Below are 22,457 nucleotides of genomic sequence, written 5' to 3'. Positions count from 1 at the left end.
GTCATCTAACTCCAGTTGATTGGACAGATATGGTTGATATTGATAGTTTATCCACTTTTGACTAAAACAGTAGACTACATACAACTACATTTGAAAACCAAATCTCAACGGGCAGCCAGCAGAGACTGGGGACTGCCCGAAGCCTGGGCCTACCCAGATGGTCAGCTGGGGTTGTCAGCCTGCCTGAGCAGGCCCTATGGGTGGGTCCTGCAAGGAAGGTGGCAGGAGTGAGGCATCTTTGCAGGCACTCCACACCCACTTCAGAAGGAGAACTATCACTTCTCCTCCTGAAGAATACTCTGCTTTTCACCAAAACAGGGCAACATTTTCCTTTGTCACAGATGTTCCTCACTGGAAGCCCCCTGCCAGGACTGTATCTGTTTCGGTATCTTGGGGATGCTGGTAAAAATCGGGAGCAACTTCAAGCGTCCGTTTCACTTGGGGCCAGAGGCTTCCTAACAAGTGGTCGGGGTAAATTGTGGTGAACAAAACAAGATGGAGTATGAAAAGGCCCGAATACGGTTGTCCCTCTGCGCTGGGAGCATTTTGAGAGGATGGGACTCTACCCAGGGATGCTCAGAGGCAAGGGTTCAAGAACAAAAAAGCCTCCATTTGCCTCCCTGTCGTAGAGATCTCATCTTCGTGTCCTGGAAAGTGGGTGACACACTCTCCTTCAACCTGGAAAGGCTCCTGCTTAACCGGGACCTCACCCGAGTCGAGCCCACCACCCTTTAAGAAAGGGGGTGCCAGTCAGGGCGCGGCGGTGGGGGACGGGATCTAAAATAAATTAGACCCCATTTCCTAAGCGCCTCTCGACGCCAACTGCCAGTCAACCCCCGCCCCTGAAGCCTGCGGGTTCCCTGCTCACCCCACCTGCGGGTGCGGCCCCTGGTCCCTGGCTCCGGCGAGGGAGGAGCGCGCGCTCGGGTGCGAGCAGGACACGGCCCGGCAGCGCAGGGCGGCGGCGGCGGCGGCGGCGGCGGCGGCGGCGGCGGCGGCGGCGGCGGCGGCGGCGGAGGAGGGCGCTGAAGCCACACCCATCGGCGAGCCGATTCCGGGGCAGCGAGTTGTCAGCCGCCAAGCTCGAGCCTCCGCCCGCACCGAGCCGCGGGACCCGGGCCGTACCGGGGAGGGGCCGCTCCGGGCCGCAGCGCGAGGGCAGCGAGGGGCGGCGGGGACCCGACACCGGGCGGGGCCGGCGGCAGCGACCATGATCGCTTTGTTCAACAAGCTGCTGGACTGGTTCAAGGCCCTATTCTGGAAGGAGGAGATGGAGCTCACGCTGGTCGGGCTTCAGTACTCGGGCAAGACCACCTTCGTCAATGTGATCGCGGTACGAGGGCGTCGGGTGCGGGGTCCCCGGGAGCGGGCCGCGGGTCGGGCCTGTCCCCGCCCGCGCCGCGCCCTGCTGAGCCGGGGTCGCCGCCTGGCATGGCCGGGCACGGCCGGGCGCCGGGCGGGGGAGGAGCTGGCCCCGAGTGCTTGGGGCCTAGTACGGCCCGTGCCGTGGGGGACCGGAGCGGCGCGCGACCCGCTCTCCCACCCGGGCCGGTACTGCACGGCTGGGGGCAGGGGAAGGGGGACTAACAGACAGGGCCGGTGCCACGGGGCAGGCGGCACCGAGGGGCTCTCGAGGCAGGAGGGACCAGCTGCCGCCTGAGACGGGCCCCCTCTGGCCCCCGCGCAAGGGGGCATGACGGAGCGAAAGTGCCCGGGCCTTCCTGTCCCGCGGGTAGAGGGTCACGGGACGGGACGGCCGAGAGGCTTGGGGCGGGGGTCTGAGCAAGCCCAGCCCCACCCAGAGGGCTTAACCCCTCCTTGCCGGAAGAGGAAGCCCCGGCCCTATTGAGGGGGAGGGGAGGTATCCCCCGGGAGTAGAGGACTCAGCTGAGGCCCTTGGCTCAAGCCCATACTCCTCCCCAACCTCTCCCCGACCCGCAGTGTCTACCCGAGGGGTCCAGGGAGGATGGCATGGTAACCTGAGTTTGGAGACTCTGTCTGGCTCAGAAGTTGCAGGAGGAGGTGCTCCCGACAAGAGAGGATGAGGTGCAGGGGCACTGCCCGCTGGGGCCTTGGGAGAGTGGCTCTAAGGGCTTTGGGTAGTTAACACTGAAGTGGGTGATTGTAAGTCTTTCAGTGCCAGGGAAGTGGTGGGGAAGGAGTTAAAATCTCTCTCAAAAAAGGGGAAGATGAGCTCCATGGGTGTGAGCTGAGGCTGCAGTAATGGCTGCGGCCTGCCTGTCAGAGCTAGGCTAGACAGGGCTTGTGGGTCGAGGAAGTGTGGGACAGGGACTGGGGTTGTCCAGGGACCTGGCCCCAGTCCCAAAGCTGAGGTTTCCAACAACTGTGAGTTGGCCAGATAGTGACCAAAGATGCTGATGAGATAGGTCAGCAGAGGAATGTGTCCAGCCAGCCTAGGTACCTCCACCTGTCATGTTGTTGCCCTGCCTTGCAGAAGATGGGCCTCCCCGACAGTTCTCAGCATCCCAGAAGGCAGGGGATGTCACTTCATTGGACCTGAGGCATGAAGGCAGATGGAAGGCTCAAGGGGTGGGCACCCCGTGGTTACACGATTGAACACTGGCTTCCTTTCCCAAACATGCTCTGCAAATGACCTCTGCCCTTCCTCAACCCAGTGTCTCCTGTCTCCTGTCTCCTGATCTGACAGGGCAAGATCTTCAGGCCAATGCTGCGGTTTTGGCACAGTAATTTTCGGAGCTAACGCCCCTGGGCTCTGTCTGCCTAGGCTCTGCCCTTGGGGTCAGAGACCCTCTGGTTAAAGTTGGCATTGACTTAGGCTCTTGGATTCCCAGAGCAGGCACACAACACCTGGACTCTGACCTGACTCTGCAGGCCTAGGTGGCTTGGCTTCTAGGCGCTTAAGTGTGAGAAATGCAGCTGGGCCTAGGTATCTCCTCATTCTCCAGGGTGTTACTACAGCTGTGCTCTGGGACAGGGATCTACAGGTACCCAGGTGGCTTCGGTTTCTGGGTCTGCAGTTGAGCCTTTGACAGGAGGGCCCCCTCTAGACCAGCATCGTATCCAGAGAGTTGGAGACTATAGCAGACCAGAAACAGAACCCAAGTGTCCCAAATTCCCATGCCAGGGTCAAGAGTTTCTGTGATGTACGGGAAAAGTCCCCCATCTCCAGCCCACATGGTCCCCTTTTTAATCTTAAATTTGCCACTTCCGCTGGCACATCTAAAAGAGCAGGCAAGCTAAATTCCCTTCTTTAAAGAGGCTTCCCAAGGAAAACCACCCAGTGTGGGCTGCAGTTGGAATTCCAGTGTCCTGGTCACTCCAGCATTTTCAGCTCCTCTGGGGCTACCACACTGGCATTTCTGCCCACCCCGTGTATAATTGCAGTTGAGTGTCTTCCAGTAAGAAACGGAAGAGTTGGGACCCCTGGGCTCTGTTCCCATGCCTACCACTGGATTTCTGAATTACCTTTGCCTGTTCATTTGGCCTCTGTTTGTCTCAGATCTTTTGGCATTGGGTTTTTTCTACTCACCCTATGAGGTCTAGCTGTAAATAGAAATTGAGTTTAGTGTGTCTAGCTGCTCAGCAGGTTAATATGAGCTGGAAAGAAATTATATACAATGCTTCTAAGAACCTAAAACATCGGCCAGGCGTGGTTGCTTATGCCTGTAATCCCAGTAGTAATTTGGGAGGCCGAAAACAAACAAACAACCTAAAACATCCTTTGAGTTCTGAAAAAGTTGTGATGCTAGAAAAGTGGGAGGTGTTTTGCCCTAGGAAACACATTTTCAAATGTTTAAAAGTGTCAAAGACTGTCCTATGGAATAACTAGTCTTGGAGTGCCCAAGGGGACTTAGGAACAATGGGTGGACATTCTAGGAATGATAGATATTTTTTCCTTTTTTTTCTTTTGAGACAGAGTCTCACTCTATCGCCCAGGCTGGGAGTACAGTGGTGCAAACTCGGCTCACTGCAACCTCCGCCTCCCAGGCTCAAGCAATTCTCCTGCCTCAGTCTCCCAAGTAGCTGGGATTACAGGCATACACCACCACGCCCGGCTAATTTTTGTATTTTTAGTAGAGACAGGGTTTTGTCATGTTGGCCAGGCTGGTCTCAAACTCCTGACCTCAGGTGATCTGCCCGCCTCAGCATCCCAAAGTGCTGGGATTACAGGTATGAACCACCATGTCCAGCCGGATTTTTAACTCAATATAAAGAACTTTCTGATAGTTGAAACTGACCCAAGAGGGGATGGGGCAGAAGGGATTGAAGTCTGAGACAAGGGGTTGGGCTGCATGACTTCAGGTTACTTCCAACCTTAAATAAAGAGCTGTGAGACAGGGAGGCATTCGCAGCGAAATTAAGTCATAATCTGATTCCACCTTATCTCCAGTTCACAGCTGAACAGGACCTACTGGTGCTGGGGAGACTGGCTCCTTGAAGGCCTTCCTAGCATCCCCCTCTGCCAAGGTCACATTCTGCCAGGCTGGGCTTCTCAGTTACTTGGTAACCTGTGGATCTTCTAGTTGTCAAAGAGCAGTGATGGTTTTCCATGCTATATAGAAACCATTTCCAAGCACGTTGTGAGTCTTATTTACAGTTCCTAAGAGACTGAAACCCTTCTCCCCAATTTTACATTCAGAAACCCTGAGGTCCAGAGAAGTTCAAGCTTCTTATCCAAGCACCCCTGGGATGAGAGATAAACAAGAACTGGGCCTCCTTCCTCAGACTCTGTGGCTAGGGATGGGGTAGACTGCAGCGTGCTGCTGGGGTCTGGGTGATTTCAGCACACTTAATTCTCCCTGCTTAGCCAGAAGAAGCCATTTCCTCTTCGTCAGTGATTCCTACCTTTGGGGCTTTCAGACCTTTTTGATATCTGAGAGGAGTTAGAGACCCTTTCTCCAGAAAAATGTACATACAAACAAAACTTTGCACACACACACACACAGACTGTGTACGATTTCAGGGGGTTCAGGGGATCTCTGAAGCCCAACTGTGGGCCTCAGGTTGGAAACCGCTGCTGGACCTTGTCATTGGGTGTCAGTCCTGGGTACTCCGTTCTTACATCATCCTAGGGCCCTGACGAATGCGTGGTTCCTGCAGATAAAAGGGAATCGGGCCGGGCGCAGTGGCTCACGCCTATAATCCCAGCACTGTGGGAGGCCGAGGCGGGCAGATCATGAGGTCAGGAGATCGATCGAGACCATCCTGGCCAACACGGCGAAACCCTGTATCTACTAAAAATACAAAAAAAAAAAAAAAAATTAGCCAGGCATGGTGGTGCGTGCCTGTAGTTGCAGCTACTCAGGAGGCTGAGGCAGAACCGCTTGAACCCAGGAGGCAGAGGCTATGGTGAGCCGAGATCCGCCACTGCACTCCTGCCTGGGCAAGAGAGTGAGACTCCGTCTCAAAAAAAAAAAAAAGAGGGGGTAGGGGAGGAATCGAAGCACTCTAATCATGGGTCTTCATGTGGACTTGGAGGCATGAAATAAGAGCCAATCATCTACATCTTGGCTAATAGTCAGGGCCCCTGATTTCTTTATGTAACCCAAGGCAAATTATTCCTGCCAGCTGGTGGGAGAAAAAGGCATGGTAAAGAAACAGGGCTTGGCTGGGCACTGTGGCTCACCCCTGTAATCCCAGCACTTTGTGAGGCCCAGGTAGGCGGGTCACTTGAGGTCAGGAGTTCAAGACTATCCTGGCCAATGTGGCGAAACCCTGTCTCTACTAAAAATACAAAAATTAGCTGAGTGTAGTGGTACATGCCTGTGGTCTCAGCTACCGGGGAGGCTGAGGCAGGAGACTCGCTTGAGCCCAGAAGGCAGAGGCTGCAGTGAGCTGAGATTGCATCGTTGCACTCCAGCCTGGGCGATAGAGTGAGACTGTCTCAAAAAAAAAAAAAAAGGAACAGGGCTATCACCCTCAGATTCAAAGTTGAGTGAGCCCCATCTCTTTTTTTTTTTTCTTGAGCCAAAGTCTTGCTCTGTCACCCAGGCTAGAGTGCAATGGCATGATCTCAGCTCACTGCAACCTCTGCCTCTTGGGTTCAAGTGATTCTCCCACCTCAGCCTCCCAGGTAGCTGGGATTACAGGCACGTGCCACCACGCCCAGCTAATTTTTTGTATTTTTAGTAGAGACAGGGTTTCACCATGTTGGCCATGCTGGTCTCGAACTCCTGACTTCGTGATCCGCTCCCTCAGTCTCCCAAAGTGCTGGGATTACAGGTGTGAGCCACCGCGCCCGCCTGAGTCCCATCTCTTCAGCCTGCTTCCAGGGGATAAGCAGAAGTGTCCTACCCGTGAACATGGAGATATGACCTGAGAGGGAGTTGGGTCTGGCCTTATTTGAAGCCTGCAGGTGGTTTAGAAGAATCCAGAAATCGGCCGGGCGCGGTGGCTCAAGCCTGTAATCCCAGCACTTTGGGAGGCCGAGACGGGTGGATCACAAGGTCAGGAGATCGAGACCATCCTGGCTAATACGGTGAAACCCCATCTCTACTAAAAAAATACAAAAAACTAGCCGGGCGACGAGGCGGGCGCCTGTAGTCCCAGCTATTCGGGAGGCTGAGACAGGAGAATGGCGTGAACCCGGGAGGCGGAGCTTGCAGTGAGCTGAGATCCGGCCACTGCACTCCAGCCTGGGTGGCAGAGCAAGACTCCATCTCAAAAAAAAAAAAAAAAAAAAAAGAAGAATCCAGAAATCTTAGAGACAATACAGAATGGATTTTGGAAAATGGAATTACAGTCAATCCCCCAGTATTCAGCAAACATTTACTAATGGTGTTACTATACACCTGGGTCCTCTCCCAGGAAGTGTTCCTTCTAGTGAGGAGACACATACATCAGTAAGCAGACAACATAGAGTGTGGGTATCCTTCCCAGTAATTGGAGTACAGTACAAATAAACCAAACCATGGATAATCCCGAAACTGCTTGGCGTGCACTGCATTTTCAGGATGACCAATATACTCTGCCCCAAAAAGTTTGACTTTTTAGTTGGAAAATGCGTCTGCTTTCTTGAGATCCTCCTTAACTGTTAGAACATGACTTGCCTCAAGTTCTCTTCCTGGGAGGTAATTTCTTCTTCCTCTCCACTGGAGAGAAAGTAGCTTCAGTTACTACAGAGAGATGTAGGTTAGACTTGAGGAAGAATTTTCCCCTAGTCTAGGCAGAGAGATTGAGACTGTCTGATAAAAGTGGGTCTCTTCACAGGGCATCCCCGAGTGTAGGCGGGACACATAGGTTGGTGATAGCCCATCCTGCCTAAAAGCATGGGACATGCAAGAGTACCCCACAGTGGGAAGCCTAGGAAGCTCTGGCCTGGCCTCTGCATGGTTCTTGCAGCCTCTTGGTCTGTGGCTGGGACATGTCGATTTTTGCACCGTTTCCCATTCTGAGTCTTCTTTCCAGTCAGGACAGTTCAACGAGGACATGATCCCCACCGTGGGTTTCAACATGCGCAAAATCACCAAAGGGAATGTGACTATCAAGGTGAGGGCTCAGAAGTTTGGGGGTGCAGAGGACTGTGTGTGTGTGTGTTGGGGAGGGCAACGGAGGCCCCTGGGAGGAGCGAGCTCAAATGGGGCAGAGGCCAGGGTCCCCCTGTTGAGGAGCTGAGAAAAGACAGTAGAAGACTTCTAAGGTAGACGGAGAGGGGAGTGGAGAAGGGGGAGAACTGGAGAGAAAGCCGGGGAGGCAGAGGAGAGTAGGGCAGAGTAGGAGGGGGCATTTGAGACCGTTTTGGTGGCCTGCCCACTACTGAGGCTATCTCACCCTCTTCTTGCTCAGCTCTGGGACATTGGGGGACAGCCGCGTTTCCGCAGCATGTGGGAACGCTACTGCCGAGGAGTGAGCGCCATCGTGTAAGTACACGGGAGGCATCCCCAGACTCCAGCCTTACCCAGCTCCCCTAGCCCTGCTACCTTCGAGGACCTCAGAGGCGCAGGGTTGTATTAGACCTAATCCTTAGTTCATGACACAGTGTCGGTCCATGGCCTGCCTTTATTTTGCATGCTGCTCGTTTCTTATTGGATAAATGCCCTGAGCGCTCACTACCCAATCTAAGAAACAGACTATAGACTATCAACCAGCCAGATGCACCTGCGTTCTCTTCATTAACTGTCTCCCTCCCCTCAACCCCAAGTCACCACTGTCTTGAATTTTGTGTGGTTTAAATGATTCCTTTTTTTTTTTTTTTTTTTTTTTTTTGAGATGGAGTTTTGCTCTTGTTGCCCAGGCTGGAGTGCAATGACGTGATCTTGGCTTACCACAACCTCCTGCCTCCCAGGTTCAAGCAATTCTCCCACCTCAGCCTCCTGAGTAGCTGGGATTACAGGCATCCTCCACCACGCCTGGCTAATGTATTTTTCGTAGAGACAGGGTTTCTCCATGTTAGTTAGGCTGGTCTCGAACGCCTGACCTCAGGTGATCTGCCCGTCTCGGCCTCCCAAATTACATGCATGAGCCACTGCGCCCAGCCCTCTCTTGCTTTTTAAAAATAATGTTTTTGGCCAGGCGCGGTGGCTCAAGCCTGTAATCCCAGCACTTTGGGAGGCCGAGACGGGTGGATCACGAGGTCAGAAGATCGAGACCATCCTGGCCAACACGGTGAAACCCCGTCTCTACTAAAAAATACAAAAAACTAGCCAGGCGAGGTGGCGGGCGCCTGTAGTCCCAGATACTTGGGAGGCTGAGGCAGGAGAATGGCGTAAACCCAGGAGGCGGAGCTTGCAGTGAGCTGAGATTGCGCCACTGCACTCCAGCCCGGGCGACAGAGCCAGGCTCTGTCTCAAAAAATAATAATAATAATAATAATAATGTTTTTTTGGCTGAACATGGTGCCACACACCTGTAATCCCAGCTACTTGGGAGGCTGAGGCAGGAAGATTGCTTGAGCCCAGGAGTTTAAGGCCAGCCTAGACAACATAGCAAGATCCTGTCTCTAAAAAATAAAATAAAATAAATTTTAAACATTGAAAAATGGCAGGGCACAGTGGGAGGCCAAGGCAGGCGGATCACTTGAGATCAGAAGTTCAAAACCAACCTGGGTAACATGGCACAACTGTATCTCTACAAAAGTACAAAAATTAGCTGAGCCTGGTGGCACGCACCTGTAGTCCCACCTACTCAGACGACTGAGGCGGGAGGATCTCTTGAGTCCGGGAAGCTGAGGCTGCAATGAGATGTAATTGCACCACTGCACTCCACCCTGGGTGACAGAGTGAGACCCTGTCTCGAAAACTAATAGGCCGGGTACGGTGGCTCACACCTGTAATCCCAGCACTTTGGGAGCCCAGCGTGGGTGGATCACAAGGTCAGGAGATCGAGGCCCTTCTGGCTAACACGGTGAAACCCCATCTCTACTGAAAATAGAAAAAATTAGCCATGCGTGGCGGCATGCGCCTGTAGTCCCAGCTACTTGGGAGGTTGAGGCAGGAGAATCGCTTGAACCTGGCAGGTGGAGGTGGCAGTGAGCTGAGATTGCACCACTGCACTCCAGCCTGGCAACAGAGCGAGACTCCGTCTCAAAAATGATATTAATAATAATAATAAAATTTATTTTATATATATATGCCCAAACAATAGATCATTTAGAATAAACAATAGGTTGCTTTTTAACCTGAAAACAAAAAGTATCTTGCTAAAAGAAATCTTCTAAGGTTTCCTTTGCTTTTTTCACTCTAACCTTATTTAGTCTTTCCATGAAAACATAAGTGGGTCACTTTGAGAGGGTCTTACAGCTAATCCCAAAGGGCCCTTGCTTTTCCACGAGTGACGGCTTCCCCAGAGTAGCACTTGGAAGCTATTGGCAGGCCCCAGGAGTTCCCGCAGCTATTCACTCCCATAGACTCAGAAAACATCCGCAGAGCACCTGCCTTGAGCCAGGCCAGGTAGCCCATGGATCCTGAAGTGACCAAGCTGCAACAGATGCTTTTGCCTCCAAGCAGCAGCTCCTTCTCTTCCTTGCACCACCCCAGCCTGCGGTGTCAACATGCTTGTCCCCACCCTGCCCCTTTCCCCAGGTACATGGTGGATGCTGCTGACCAGGAGAAGATTGAGGCCTCTAAGAACGAGCTCCACAACCTACTGGACAAACCCCAGCTGCAGGGCATCCCGGTCAGCAGACATGTGGGAGCGGGATGGGGAGGGAGCTCGGCTGGGAAGTCACTGGGGGCAGGTAAAAGCCGGGCATAGTAGGGGTGTAGAGAGGAAACGGGACCCAGGAGGCCAGCTCACCACCCAGACAGCCTGGGCACGGCTGCCCTAGACCTCATCCTCACCCTCGCTTCTCCATAGGTCTTAGTCCTGGGTAACAAGCGAGACCTTCCGGGAGCACTGGATGAGAAGGAGCTGATTGAGAAAATGTGAGTTGCTATATTACTTTCTGCTCTCCCAATTCCCCAACCACCAGACCAACAGCCTAGGCTTGCTGCTGTTCTTAGTATTAGCCACACGGTGGCAGCAGAGCTCACCTTTTCAGGCACCTCACCCTCCCCATTGTAGCCTCTTAAGAAAAAGGCCCTGCTGCCGGGCGCGGTGGCTCAAGCCTGTAATCCCAGCACTTTGGGAGGCCGAGACGGGCGGATCACGAGGTCAGGAGATCGAGACCATCCTGGCTAACCCGGTGAAACCCCGTCTCTACTAAAAAAATAAAAAAAATTAGCCGGGCGAGGTGGCGGGCGCCTGTAGTCCCAGCTACACGGGAGGCTGAGGCAGGAGAATGGCGTAAACCCAGGAGGCGGAGCTTGCAGTGAGCTGAGATCCGGCCACTGCACTCCAGCCTGGGCGACAGAGCCAGACTCCGTCTCAAAAAGAAAAAAAAAAAAGAAAAAGGCCCTGCTGTCCCCTAGTCCCAGGCCCCCTGGATGTGCGTAGCCTCAGCGGACTCTACTCTGGTTTCCCCCAGGAATCTATCTGCCATCCAGGACCGAGAGATCTGCTGCTACTCCATCTCCTGCAAAGAAAAGGACAACATTGGTGCGTAGGATTGGGGAAAGGGGAGGAGCAGGGAGAGGCATTTCTGGGTGTTTTAGTGGCTCTCAAAGGTTCTCGCTCCACAACTTTCCTTTAAGTCCAAAGCCCTGTGGCTCTTGGATAGAAAAGGCAGCTGGGCGGCCCAGATTCTGGGCACTATCCCAGCTCGTCCCCAAGTGGTTGTGTGATCTCTGGCAAATCGATCCCCGCTCTGGGCTTCACCTCCTCACTTCTAAGATTCCAGGGCTGGACCGGGTGATTCTCAGGTCCCTGCTGGCTCTGACATGCTGTGGCTCTCTCTCTTTCCCAGCACCTGGATTCCGCTACTACTTGTTCAGGGCCATGTGGCGCTTGCCAGCTCTGGACTTCTTGTTTGTTTGTTTGTTTTTGAGAAAGTGTCTCGCTCTGTCACCCAGGCTGGAGTTCCGTGGAGTGATCATAGCTCACTGAAGCCTCCAACTCCACTCTTGGGTTCAAGCAATCCTCCCACCTGAGCTTCCCACGTAGCTGGGACTCCAGGTGTGCGCCACCCCTCCTGGCACCTCTGGACTTCTGATACCCTTAGGTTTAGTTTCTTAGGCCTCTGCTGCCCCAGCATGGCCAGCACTTACAGGCCTTATAAGCTGTTCTCTTTTCCCCTCTCAGACATCACCCTACAGTGGCTTATTCAACACTCAAAGTCACGGAGAAGCTGAGACTCCAGCCCTTCTCCCTCAGACCAGGGACCGTCGTCATCTAAACCTGAAGCCGAGCTCCCCGCCCACCCCCGTCGTCCCCCTAAGCCCAACCCTCCTCACCCAGTGTGAGGAGGGCCCTCTGGGGACCCCAGAGTCCTGTTCTGCTGAGGTTTGAACTCCTGTTTTTATTGTAAAATACATTGCCCCCCATTCTGGTCCCCTAACTTCTCACCTTCCCCCCCCCCCCCCCCCCCCCGCCTTTGTCCCATCAGCCAGCCCTGCCTCCCTCCCAGCAACCCTGGGCCACAGCCCCCGCCCCTGGCTTTTCCACGGCCCACTCCTGTACCTCCCTTTTCAACACTCTCTGTTATCGTCCTGTGTGTACAGTATATATATGTATATATATTTTAATTTTTTAATTTAAGCAAAGACTAAAATCAACCATTTGATGCTGCAGGGCATCCCTTTTGGGATCTGGGAGGGGGCAGTCTGGAGAAAAGGAGGGAGATGCAGGTGGACTTGGGGCAAGTTCAGATCAGGAGAGGTGGAGACTGGCACCTGTGGCAGGTACCAGCCTGGGCACTGGTGGTCGCCCCCCGTCCCGTGTGTTTCCACCGCCCAGTCTGGCTTGTCCTGGCAGTGCTTGAACCCCACAGGCTAGCAAGGGCCTCCGGGGGCCCCTCCCCTCGGTCCCCAGCCTGGATAGAGCCACCAGGTACAACCAGGTACCAGAAAATACCAGGTGCACGGGGCAGAAAGCCAGCATCCATGCCCCAGCAGCCCCCTCCTGCCTGCTCCTGGCTCCCAGCTCCCGCCCCTCCCCAGGGCCCCCACCTCCACGGCCCACTTCATTTTCTGTTCTCATTTTGCAGAGTTGCACAAGGAGAGAACTCAGCATGGGGGGTTGGTTCTTTGGGTTCTGTTTGTTTATTTGTTTAATTTAATGATTTGTAAAGTGATGTTCCTCTTCCTTTTTTACACTTTTCAGCTCATATTTAACCTCTGTTTGGAAAATGATTCTTGTAACTGTACATTTTTTTGCCTCCTAATAACAATGACAACAACAAAAATAAATGACCAGTTTTGTGTTGGGGGGGTGTATGGTGCCGGTTACTTCTCCGCAGTTGGCATGGGTTGCCTGAGAGGCCCACAGGGCCACCAGCACACCCCTGCACACTGGGCACCAACAGAGCCATGGAGCGCGAGCACGTGCCCGCCCGGGGAGCACAATGGCGCTGCACAAAACGGCCTCCCACACGTGCGTCCAGGCTCTTGCGCCACCTCCTTCTCATTCTCTTTTCAGACTTTCATGTAGTCCCAGCTTTGAGCCAGCAGCTGCCACGTGAGGCTGCAAAGCTCTGTTGAGGGAACTGCCCAGGGCTGGGTAGAGGTGGCAAGGGGCAGGGCTGGGTGCTGTTTTGTGTGCAAACTGAGCTGCGCTCTCCTTAGGCCCAGTTCAGGCCTCAGCCCCTCTTTCCCAGGCCCTGGATCTCACCGGCAGCCAAGGTTGAGCCAGAACCAGAACCCTGTCCCTCTGGCCCCCAGTTCCTACCCCAGAACCAGTTAACTCTGCTCCAGGGGTAGGGCTGGGCCCACAGAGCCTGGGGGAGTCACCACTGTTGCTGCCTCTCAGTTAGTGCCAGTGCTATGGGTTTCCTGGTAGGAGGCCTGCCCTCGCTCCTCTGCCTGATTCTAGTCGGTTCCCCCACCTCACTGTTCACCGTCAGACTGGTCCTCCCTCTGCACTGCTCACAGCTGCTGCCTCAGAGCCTGGTGGCCCTGCCTGCTCAAATCCGAGGCCATCTTGACCCAGTTTCACAGTAAGCCCCACCTCCTCCTGCTCCACCTCCCTCGGCCTCTCCTTCACCCTGGAAAATGGAGCAGGCCTCTGCAGAACACCCCAGCCCTTCTCACCCCTCCCACAAAAGGAGCCAAAATGTCCCCTAGTCCTGGGAGTGGGGATCTTGACTCCTCGTCCTAGGCCCCCCAGCCCCTCACCTTCATTGGTGCCCAGAGCTTCCTCCTGGAGGCAGTCATCAGACCTGTCAGAGCAGTGCCCTGCCTGGAGAGGCAGTTCCCCACTGCTGGAGAGTTGGAGGAAAGAATGTGGATGGAATTTGGCATCTGAAGCTAAGTGATTCTAGGGTAACTCCCAACTCCTAAGGAAAATGGGACATGCCCTCCTGGCTAAGGAGGTTGAAGGGGGGCCAGGGTTCTGTCCCCTGCCCTCCTGGCTGTAAGCATGTCTGGGTTTGCCCTGGGCCTGGGATCCTGGGAGAGGACTAGCAATCTCACTCATCTGGGGCTGTTTCCAGGCTGAGGTGCCTTTCTAGATCCTGTGATCCTCAGTGAGGACTGAGGTTTGAGATAAGAGAGCTGGTTACCAGGAAGCAAGCGAGCATCCTCCTTCCAGAGTGCCGGCATGCAGCAGGTACTAATAAGACTTAAAGAATTTGTTCAAGGGCCAAGTGCAGTGGTTCATACCTGTAATCCCAGCACTTTGGGAGCCCGAGGTAGGAGAATCACTTGAGTCCGGGAGTTTGAGACCAGCCTGGACAAAATAGTGAGACCCTATGCCTACAAATAATCAAAAATTAGCCAGGCATGGTAGTGCACACCTGTAGTCCCAGCTATTCAGGAAGCTGAGGCAGGAGAATTGTGTGAGCCCAGGAAGCAGAGGCTGCGATGAGCTGTGATCACACCACAGCACTCAGCTTGAGTGACAGAGTGAGCTCCTGTCAAAAAAAAAAGTGTTCAGCCAGGCATGGTGGTACACACCTGTAGTCCCAGCTACTCAGGAGGCTGAGGCAGGAGGACTGCTTGAGCCCAGGAGTTCAAAGCCAGCCTGGGCAACATAGTAAGACCCCCCAACTCTTAAAAAACAAAAAACAAAAAACAAAAAAACACACAACCTATTAAAGTTGAACAGGGAACAGACCATGAGTATAGGTAATTTGTCATGTTTGGGGCCCTTTGATGCCAAAAGCTGGATGCATTTAAGAATCCCCTGGCCAAGCCTGCTCCATCACACTGGAGAATTGAATTCCCAAAGGGGAGGAAGGAATAAAAGGTTTGGGGCACCATGCAAAGTGCTTTATATATCTTGTCTCATTAAATGACCATACTCCTCTGTGAAGGACGATTATTCCCATTTTGCAGATGAGGAAGCTGAGACTGGGTTTAAGAAATTGCACTCAGGTTCCAGGATAAGTGATGAGAAGGTGACTCCCAAGTGGAGCAGGGAGACGCAGTGGATTTCAGGCTCCCCTAACCCCTGTAACCTGGCATCAGGATCTGAGGGCTGGTCTGAAGTCTGCCCTTGGGTGAGCGAGCGTGTTAGTGGCATCTCAGAGCATCCCAGCTCAAGTCCACCGCCCACCATGTGCCAACCCCCCCGCAAGCCTAGGACCCCTAAGCAACAAACCCTACATTGTTCCCCCAGCTGGCCCAGGCTGCAGGGACAGTGGCTCTTTCCCAAGACCGCTGGCCTGCTGACTGATTCTGCAAGCCATTCACGTTGGCAGGCCTGGGAGGTGGCAGTGGCAGAGCCTCGGAGCCACGATCTCTCCCCCTTCATCTCTGAGTCGACCAACCAGCAGGAGGGAGAGGCGGAGGGCACCCTTTGTGGAGGAGGACTCCTAAACAGGATGCTGAGGGGCCTGCCTCCCCTGCCCTGGACTTCACCTCAGTTCACCAGGCCCCTTCCTGCATCCCTTAGGAAGCTGGTGGTGCCTCCAGGCCTGGCAGCGGGTGGGAGAAGGAGTTGGGGAAATGTGGAGGAAATGGTCCCCAGGAGCTTCAGTGCGACAGGCCTGCCTTTGGTCCCCTCTCCAACCTGCTCCCCCAGCCATCTGAAGTTTCTACAGACAGAGCTGGGGGCTTCAGTCACCGTGGCAACAGGTCTGCTGAGAAATGGGTGGGTGTCACTCCCCAGCACAAAGGGTGTGCGCATGGCGGCGCCATCACCTAGCAACGGCCTCCCTCTCTCTTGGCGGCATCACCCGCCCTGGGGGTGGGTGCCAGGGAGAGAGAACAAGGCTGTTAAGATCCCCAGGAGAGGGGGAGGGAAGCTTGGGTACAGGGCAGGCTGAGGCCAAGGAGTGTGGGTGGGTGGACAGAGGAGAATGGAGCCCCGGGTGCTCGGAACCCCTGCCTCTGCCCGTCCCTGGGCCCCCAGGACCCTTCCTGAGGCCCTGTGTGGATGTTCTAGGTAGGCCTGGTGGGCAGAAGTCTGGTGGGACCCAGGACAGAGCTTCAGACAGGGGCAGCGGTTCTGAGGAAAGCTGAGCTCCCAGGCAGGGAGTGATTGGTAGCCTGGCTGAGGCATCATTTCTGGTTGATGCTGTGCCAGCTTCCCAGGGACCCACAAGGCTAATGGTGCCCTCTGGAAGGGCCCAGATGTGGGGCTGGGGGAAGTGGGACTTCAAGGGCAAGACCCCACAGGAGGAGCTGCATGAAGGGTCTGCCGGGGGCAGTGGGAGCTCTGGCGGGAAGGGTGGTGCAGTGGGGGCTGGGCGGGGGCAGGCCGGGGCAGGCAGCTGGGCCGTCTACAGGCAAAACAGTCCATTCTAAGAAACTGAACAAGAGCAGCTCTCAGAGTGACAAAGGTTGGGAAGTCCTGGGGCTCAGAGAGGAAAGACCACTGGCCTCCCTCCAAGGGGGGCTTTGTGGAGAGAGGGCATAGCAGAGATGAGGGCTCCAGAAGAGATATTTTCCAGGCTTTTGACTTCCCAAGGAGCACGGGGTTTAGACCAGGATGAGGACTTAGGTCCCCCAGCTCCCCGAGCCCTCCATCCTCTCTGTCCCTCAAAAGTCATAAAACCCTTGGAGTCCCCAGGGCCACAGGGCTGTTCTGAACACCAGCCACAGGCCAGGCCAGGTCAGCAGAAATTTCCCTAGGCATTGCCAGGCCAGGAAGGCCCAGGTGCATCTGGGCCCTGCCAGAATGTGGCACAAGAAAGTGGATGGGTGTAGGGGTAGTTGTACCTAGTTTATTGTTTCTCAAGAAGGGCCTCCTATGGGAAAGCACCTAACAGGGAGGTTGGGATAGGCAACCAGGGGATCCCAAAGAAAGGAGGAGGAAGGAGAGAGAAATCCTCTGGAAGAAAAGAAGGCACCAGTAGGAGGAGGCATCCAGGGCTGGGACAGACTCGGTCCAGAGAAGAGTGTATTGAGGCCGGGCGCGGCGGCTCACACCTGTAATCCCAGCACTTTGGGAGGACAAGGTAAGCAGATCACTTGAGGTCAGGAGTTCAACACCAGCCTGGCCAACATGATGAAACCCCATCTCTTCTACAAATACAAATATCAGCCGGGTGTGGTGGTGCACACCTGTAATCCCAGCTACTCAGGAGGCTGAGGCAGGAGAATCGCTTGAACCCAGGAGGCAGAGGTTGCAGAGAGCTGACATCAGACCACCGTACTCCAGCCTGGGCAACAGAGCAAGATTCTGTCTCAAAAAAAAAAAAAAAAAAAAGAAAAGAAAAGAAAAAGGAGAGTGTGGTGAGCCACATTGAGCTGGCCCCCAAGGAGCCCCCATTCCAAGATGGGGCCCCAGGTTGGGGGTTGGAAGATGATGCCTGGGAAGGGCACAACTAAAATATGGTCAGGTTACAAGGCAGAGAGCAAGAAGAGAGAGTGTAACCAAGGGAGGGCAGGCAAAGTTCTGGCTCCCAGCTGCTGGGACTCAGAGTTTCTGGGCAGTTCTAAGGACCTAGAAGCATCACCACCCACCAGTGGAAAGGACAGGGTTGGAAGGCCCCACAAGGGACAGGAAAGGCCCTGTGTGGGGAGGGGGCTTTGACATCCCCAAACCTTGACAAGAGGAACCAAGTCCATCTCTAGACAGCAAGACAGGCAGCAAAGCAAGACCTATGGGGAAGAACAGCAGACACCGGCAGGGGTGGCAGCCCCTCCCTCCCTCCTCACCCCTGCTGGAGCCTCAGCAAGGTGTGCCCAAGGGCAGGAGTGGGGGTGACTCCCTGGGCTTGTGGAAGTAGATGGAAGAGGACACCTCGGTCTTGAGCTTGTTGTCCGAGCCACTGGCGGCCGAGGCCTCCAAAGCCCCGCCACACTCCTCACAGCAGCAGCAGCAGCAGCAGTCCAGGAAGGCCCGGCCCAGCGGCCTGCAGATGCATAGGAGCAGCACCGGGGTGATGGCGCCCTTGAAGAAGGCAGAGAACTGGTTGATGAGGCCCAGGAGGTCCAGGGTCTGGGGGGTCAGCTCGGTGGACAGGTAGGCCACCACAATGTTGCAGACATTCTCTGGGAGGGTGCAGAAGGCGTAGACCACGGTCAGGCCCACCACGGTGCTGTTGAGCTGGCTCTCACACTGCTCATGCTTGCTGGCCCTGCACTCCGACTTCCTCCCCGGAGGGCCTCGCACCCGCCACGTCACCAGCTGGCAGGTGACTGTGAAGAGGATGGGCAGGCAGAAGTAGCAGCCAAAGTACCACCACATGCGGGCGTTCTGGTAGGTCATCACCAATGAGTACAGGGACTCGGGCAGGCTGGCTGAGGGTTTCATGATGCACGAGTCCAGGGTGCCCATGGTGGGGGCAGGCTCCTGTGCCAGCTGCCACAGCAGGAGCTCGGGCACGGCCAGCGTCATGGAGCCCACCCAGATGACAGCCAGCTTGGCCAGGATAGATTGGCACCGCTCGATGGGCCTCACCTTGGGCAGGGTGCTGGTGGCCACGTGGAAGCGGTCAATGCCCAGGGCACAGAGGCTGAAAGTGGTGACTCCCAGAGAGGAGACCTGTGGGCAGGATGTGAGGGAAGAGAGAAGCACTTGGTCAAAACCTATGGAGACAAGGAAGGATACCTGGCTTCTGGCTCAGTTAGACAATGAATTGAGTGATAAGCATAGAAATTATAATAATGGGCCGGGCGCGGTGGCTCACACCTATAATCCCAGCATTTTGAGAGGTCAAGGCAGGCAGATCACTCGAGCCCAGGAGTTCGAGGCCAGCCTGGGCAACATGATGGAACCCAGTCTCTACTAAAAATACAAAAAAATAGCCCGTCCTGGTGAGGCACACCTGTGGTCCCAACTACTTGGGAGGCTGAGGTTAGGAAGATGGCTTGAGCCTAGAAGGCTGAAGCTGCAGTGAGCCAAGATCACATCACTGCACTCCAGCCCGGGTGACAGAGCGAAACCCTGTGGAAAGAAGGAAGGAAGGAGGAAGGAAGGAAGAAGGAAGGAAGGAGGGAGGGAGGGAGGGAGGGAGGGAGGGAGGGAGGGAGGGAAAGAAGGAAGGAAGAAAGGAAGGAAGGAAGGAAGGAAGGAGGAAGGAAGGAAGGGAATGAATTATAATAATGGTAACAACTCCATTTAATGAGCTTTTCCTATGGGTCAGGAACTTCACATATCACATTCCCAATCAACCACCTTACAGCTGAAAAAGCTCAGGCTCAGGCAGGAAGAGTGACTTGCCCAGGACTACACTGCTGATGAATGGTGGGGCTGAGGTTTACACACACATCTGCCTCCTTCCCCCTTGTTCTTTGCGTCTCAGGCTGGGGGATGAATGGCCTGGCTCCCACAGACCCTGTTGCTCTCTGACAGACTTTGGAAAATCATCTCCAAGGAAGAACCAAGATGAAGACATAGAAGTTCTGGATCTTTGCAGGTCCTTCCACTGCCCACACCCCATTATGTGCACACACAAACACACACACACACACACACAGAGTCCTGCTCCTGGCCCTGTACAGAGAAGCCCAGGGCCTGGCTGGGTGGGGAAGTGGCCCCCCTCCGAGCAGCCTGTGCCCACCATGCCCACACACTATTCATCAAGCGCATGGAAAACCACCCCGTGAGCCAAGAGGAAGCAGCCCGAGCGGCAGGGGAGGAGAGTGCCAAAGAGCAGGAAGGAAGAGGGGACCCTCCCGCACCGTCAGACGCTGCTCGGCCACACTCAGAGATTGTGCTCAGATCCCCGTCCTGTCCAAATTCTTCTCTCTTCTGGATGGGGGAACACAATCCCCGGCTTTTAGCACGGTCACCAAGTGTCCTTTGTGAGAACCCCAACCCCCTCTCTTGGCAGGGGAGCCCGGGCCTGTGGAGGCACAGCCTTCAAGCTTGGGTAGAAACGCCGCCATTCTCTCCTTTTTTTTTTTTTTTTTTTTTTTTTGAGAGTCTCACTCTGTTGCCAGGCTGGAGTGCAGCAGCGTAATCTCCGGCTCACTGCAAACTCCGCCTCCTGGGTTCAAGTGATTCTCCTGCCTCAGCCTCCCGAGTAGCTGGGATTACAGGCATGTGCCACCACGCCCAGCCAATTTTTGTGCTTTTAGTAGAGACGGGGTTTCACCATGTTGGCCAGGATGGTCTCGATCTCCTGACCTCATGATCCACCCACCTTGGCCTCCCAAAGTGCTGGGATTACAGGCGTGAGCCACCATGCCCAGCCCTGTCCTTCTATTTTACATCTCAAAAATATCTCAAGTTTTATTCCAAGCTGCCTTTTCCTGCTCCCTCCTCAGCGCCATCCTGAGATCCTCCCTATAAAAGGGTGTTGCCAGGCGCGGTGGCTCCACCTGTAATTCCAGTACTTTGGGAGACCAAGGCAGGTAGATTGCTTGAGCTCAGCATTTGGAGACCAGCCTGGGCAACATGGTGAAACCCTGTCTCTACCAAAACTACAAAAATTAGCCATGCATGGTACCGCCCGCCTGTGGTACCAGCTACTTGGGAGGCTGAGGTGGGAGGACTGTTTGAACCTGGGAGGCGGAGGTTGCATTGAGCTGAGATTACACCACGGCATTCCACCCTGGGTGACAGAATGAGACTCCGTCTCAAATAAAGAAAAAGGGTGTTGTGGGTGACAGAGTGAGACTCTGTCTCAAAAAAAAAAAGAAAAAGGGTGTTGTCTCCCTCCTCCCAGCAGCTTCACAGGGAGGTCACAGTCACTCCATTACACTCCATGCTGCCAAAATTTGAAAGACTGCTTATTTTGTCTTATAAAGAGAGGGTGGCCTTGCTGTGTTTTGCATAAATGCACACATAGGTATATTTCTTCAGTGTTTTGAGTTGTCTCTCTATGCTCTACATATCCTTTGACACCCATGGACTTATCGTAGACATTCCCAGAAGTGAGGGCATAGCAGTATACTTTAGAAGTGTAGAACAGACCAGCTGGAAGGACCATCTGGTCTACCTGCCCTGGTTGGGAGACTTGGTCTCCCAACCTGCCCAGTGACGCCCAGTGACGCCCAGTATGTCAGTGGTAGAGCTGAGACTAAAGCCCCCCATTAGCTCCAGTGCCCAGAACCAGGTATTCCCTTCAGAGAGGATCTAGGAAGTTGCTGGTGGAGATGACAATGATAACAATGAGAATCCCAGCAGGGAGGAAAGAACAGAGCAGTCTTTTGCTTCTGGTGCTTGTATTCTCATGGAGGGGATGCTGACTTGATCCAGAGGGGTGTGAAGGAAACTGGGTTCTCCCTTCAGGCACTCCCTCAGGAGGCAGGAGACGAAGGAGCAGCGAAGGGAGCTGTGGGAGCAGGACAGCCGCAGGGGTACAGAGGGAAGAAGAGGAACTGCAACAAAGGACAGAGGGATCTTGGGTGGGACAGGGGAGAAGGGCTGAGGAAGGGAGAGGGCAGCTTAGGGTCTGGAGAAAGTGGGAAAGACCTGCCTTGAGGTTGCTCCTGAAGCAGGAGATCAGGCTGGGGCTAGAACCCAGGGGCCCCACACACCCACCTGTCCCCCTGGCCTGCCTACTTCTCTTGAGAGCAACCAGAAACCAATACCATATTTGTCTCCTTCTCCAAGGTAGAGGAGAAGCAAGCCAGAGCTCCAAGACTCAGGTTTTGCACACCCACAAATTCCACTTCCAAGGACCTGATGGAGACTTTGAACCCCTTCCCTGGATTGCAGCCTCCCAGCTGAGCTCAGATGGAACACACACTCACCTCCATGAAGGGCACGGCCCGACAAGAAACGTCACCCAGTAGCCTCTGCTTGGTGATCTCGTTGAAGATGACAATAGGGAGGCAGAAAAAGAGGACCAGAAAATCCCAGAGGGCCAAGCTGGCAAGGATAGAGTTCCAGGCGCTCTTCAGGTAGTAGCTGTGCCACACGATGCACATGACTGACAGGTTGCCCACGATGCCCACCGCAAACACCACCAGCGCCAGGAGCATGATAGCATAGGCACTGTAGGAGCTCTCGGTCACCGGATACAGGGGGTTCTGGATCTGCAGCCTCTGCCCCGGTGCCCCCGTCAGATTACCCCTCAGCTCCTGCCCGCTGCCTGGGGTGCCCCCATCCTTGTCGGGGTTAGGGCTGGTGGCCACCAAGGGCTTGGTGGGCTGTAGTCCAGCAGGGTGAATGGGCCGGGGGTACTCCGCCCACTCCTCAGGCACATACTGCTGCACTCCCTTGGCCTCCTCATCCTCGGTGCCCCTCTTGGATCGGTTCTGCTGCTCCTGGGTCTCGGCTCTGTGCCTTCCCAGGTGCAGGGGGGCACCCCCAGAGACCCTGCTTAGCCCCACAGCCAAAATCACAGCAAGAGAGACAGCCAGGGGCCACAGCCACCGCATGGCTGAATGAGCAGGAGGCAGCCACCCCGGGAAGAGCAGGTGAGTGCAGGGGCCCAAGAGCTGGGCTCCAGAGAGGCAGCTGGCCGGCTGGATCCGCCTCCAGTCAGGCGTCTGGCATCACTTGCCTGCCCTCCCTCCCAGCCTCCGGCCATGGGCCGGGCAGGGCCCTCTGCTGGACACACAGCACTCTTTCCTGCCCTCACACGTCTCGTCCTCCACGACGCCGCTTCTCAGGCCCTACAGCACATCAGGCTGTGGGGCCCTAAGAGGGCACCTGCTTCA

At 54.9% G+C, this 22,457-nt stretch overlaps 3 protein-coding genes across 6 annotated transcripts in view; 1 reads left to right on the top strand and 2 right to left on the bottom strand.

Moving 5' to 3' along the window:
• Positions 1–1,247, bottom strand: part of LOC117076129 (homeobox protein engrailed-1-like) — a 24,154-nt gene extending 22,907 nt beyond the window's left edge. For 2 of the 4 annotated variants that reach the window (XR_004434245.1, XM_033199206.1), the window contains exon 1: positions 874–1,247. Coding sequence is in view for 1 of the 4 variants with exons in the window: in XM_033199206.1 (XP_033055097.1) it covers positions 874–1,212 (339 nt within the window). In the remaining 3 variants the exon portion in view is untranslated. The remainder of the gene's footprint in view (positions 1–873) is intronic. The other 2 variants (XR_004434250.1, XR_004434251.1) reach the window with 1 other exon arrangement.
• Positions 1,045–12,721, top strand: ARL8A (ADP ribosylation factor like GTPase 8A). The gene is made up of 7 exons (XM_033199208.1): positions 1,045–1,333; positions 7,390–7,470; positions 7,768–7,841; positions 10,002–10,095; positions 10,276–10,343; positions 10,886–10,956; positions 11,599–12,721. Exons 1-7 carry the CDS (start codon positions 1,211–1,213, stop codon positions 11,646–11,648), a joined length of 561 nt encoding a protein of 186 aa, XP_033055099.1. The 5' UTR covers positions 1,045–1,210; the 3' UTR covers positions 11,649–12,721.
• GPR37L1 (G protein-coupled receptor 37 like 1) lies at positions 12,535–22,457 on the bottom strand. Its single transcript, XM_033199201.1, has 2 exons — positions 21,546–22,457; positions 12,535–18,387 (listed from the first exon to the last, which is right to left on the bottom strand). Exons 1-2 carry the CDS (start codon positions 22,173–22,175, stop codon positions 17,572–17,574), a joined length of 1,446 nt encoding a protein of 481 aa, XP_033055092.1. The 5' UTR covers positions 22,176–22,457; the 3' UTR covers positions 12,535–17,571.

This window comes from Trachypithecus francoisi, unplaced genomic scaffold (genome assembly GCF_009764315.1).
Source record: "Trachypithecus francoisi isolate TF-2019V2 unplaced genomic scaffold, Tfra_2.0 Lachesis_group5, whole genome shotgun sequence".
Taxonomy (NCBI): Eukaryota; Metazoa; Chordata; class Mammalia; order Primates; family Cercopithecidae; genus Trachypithecus; species Trachypithecus francoisi.
Note: the sequence above shows the minus strand (reverse complement) of the source record. Positions and strands in the feature narration are given on the sequence as shown.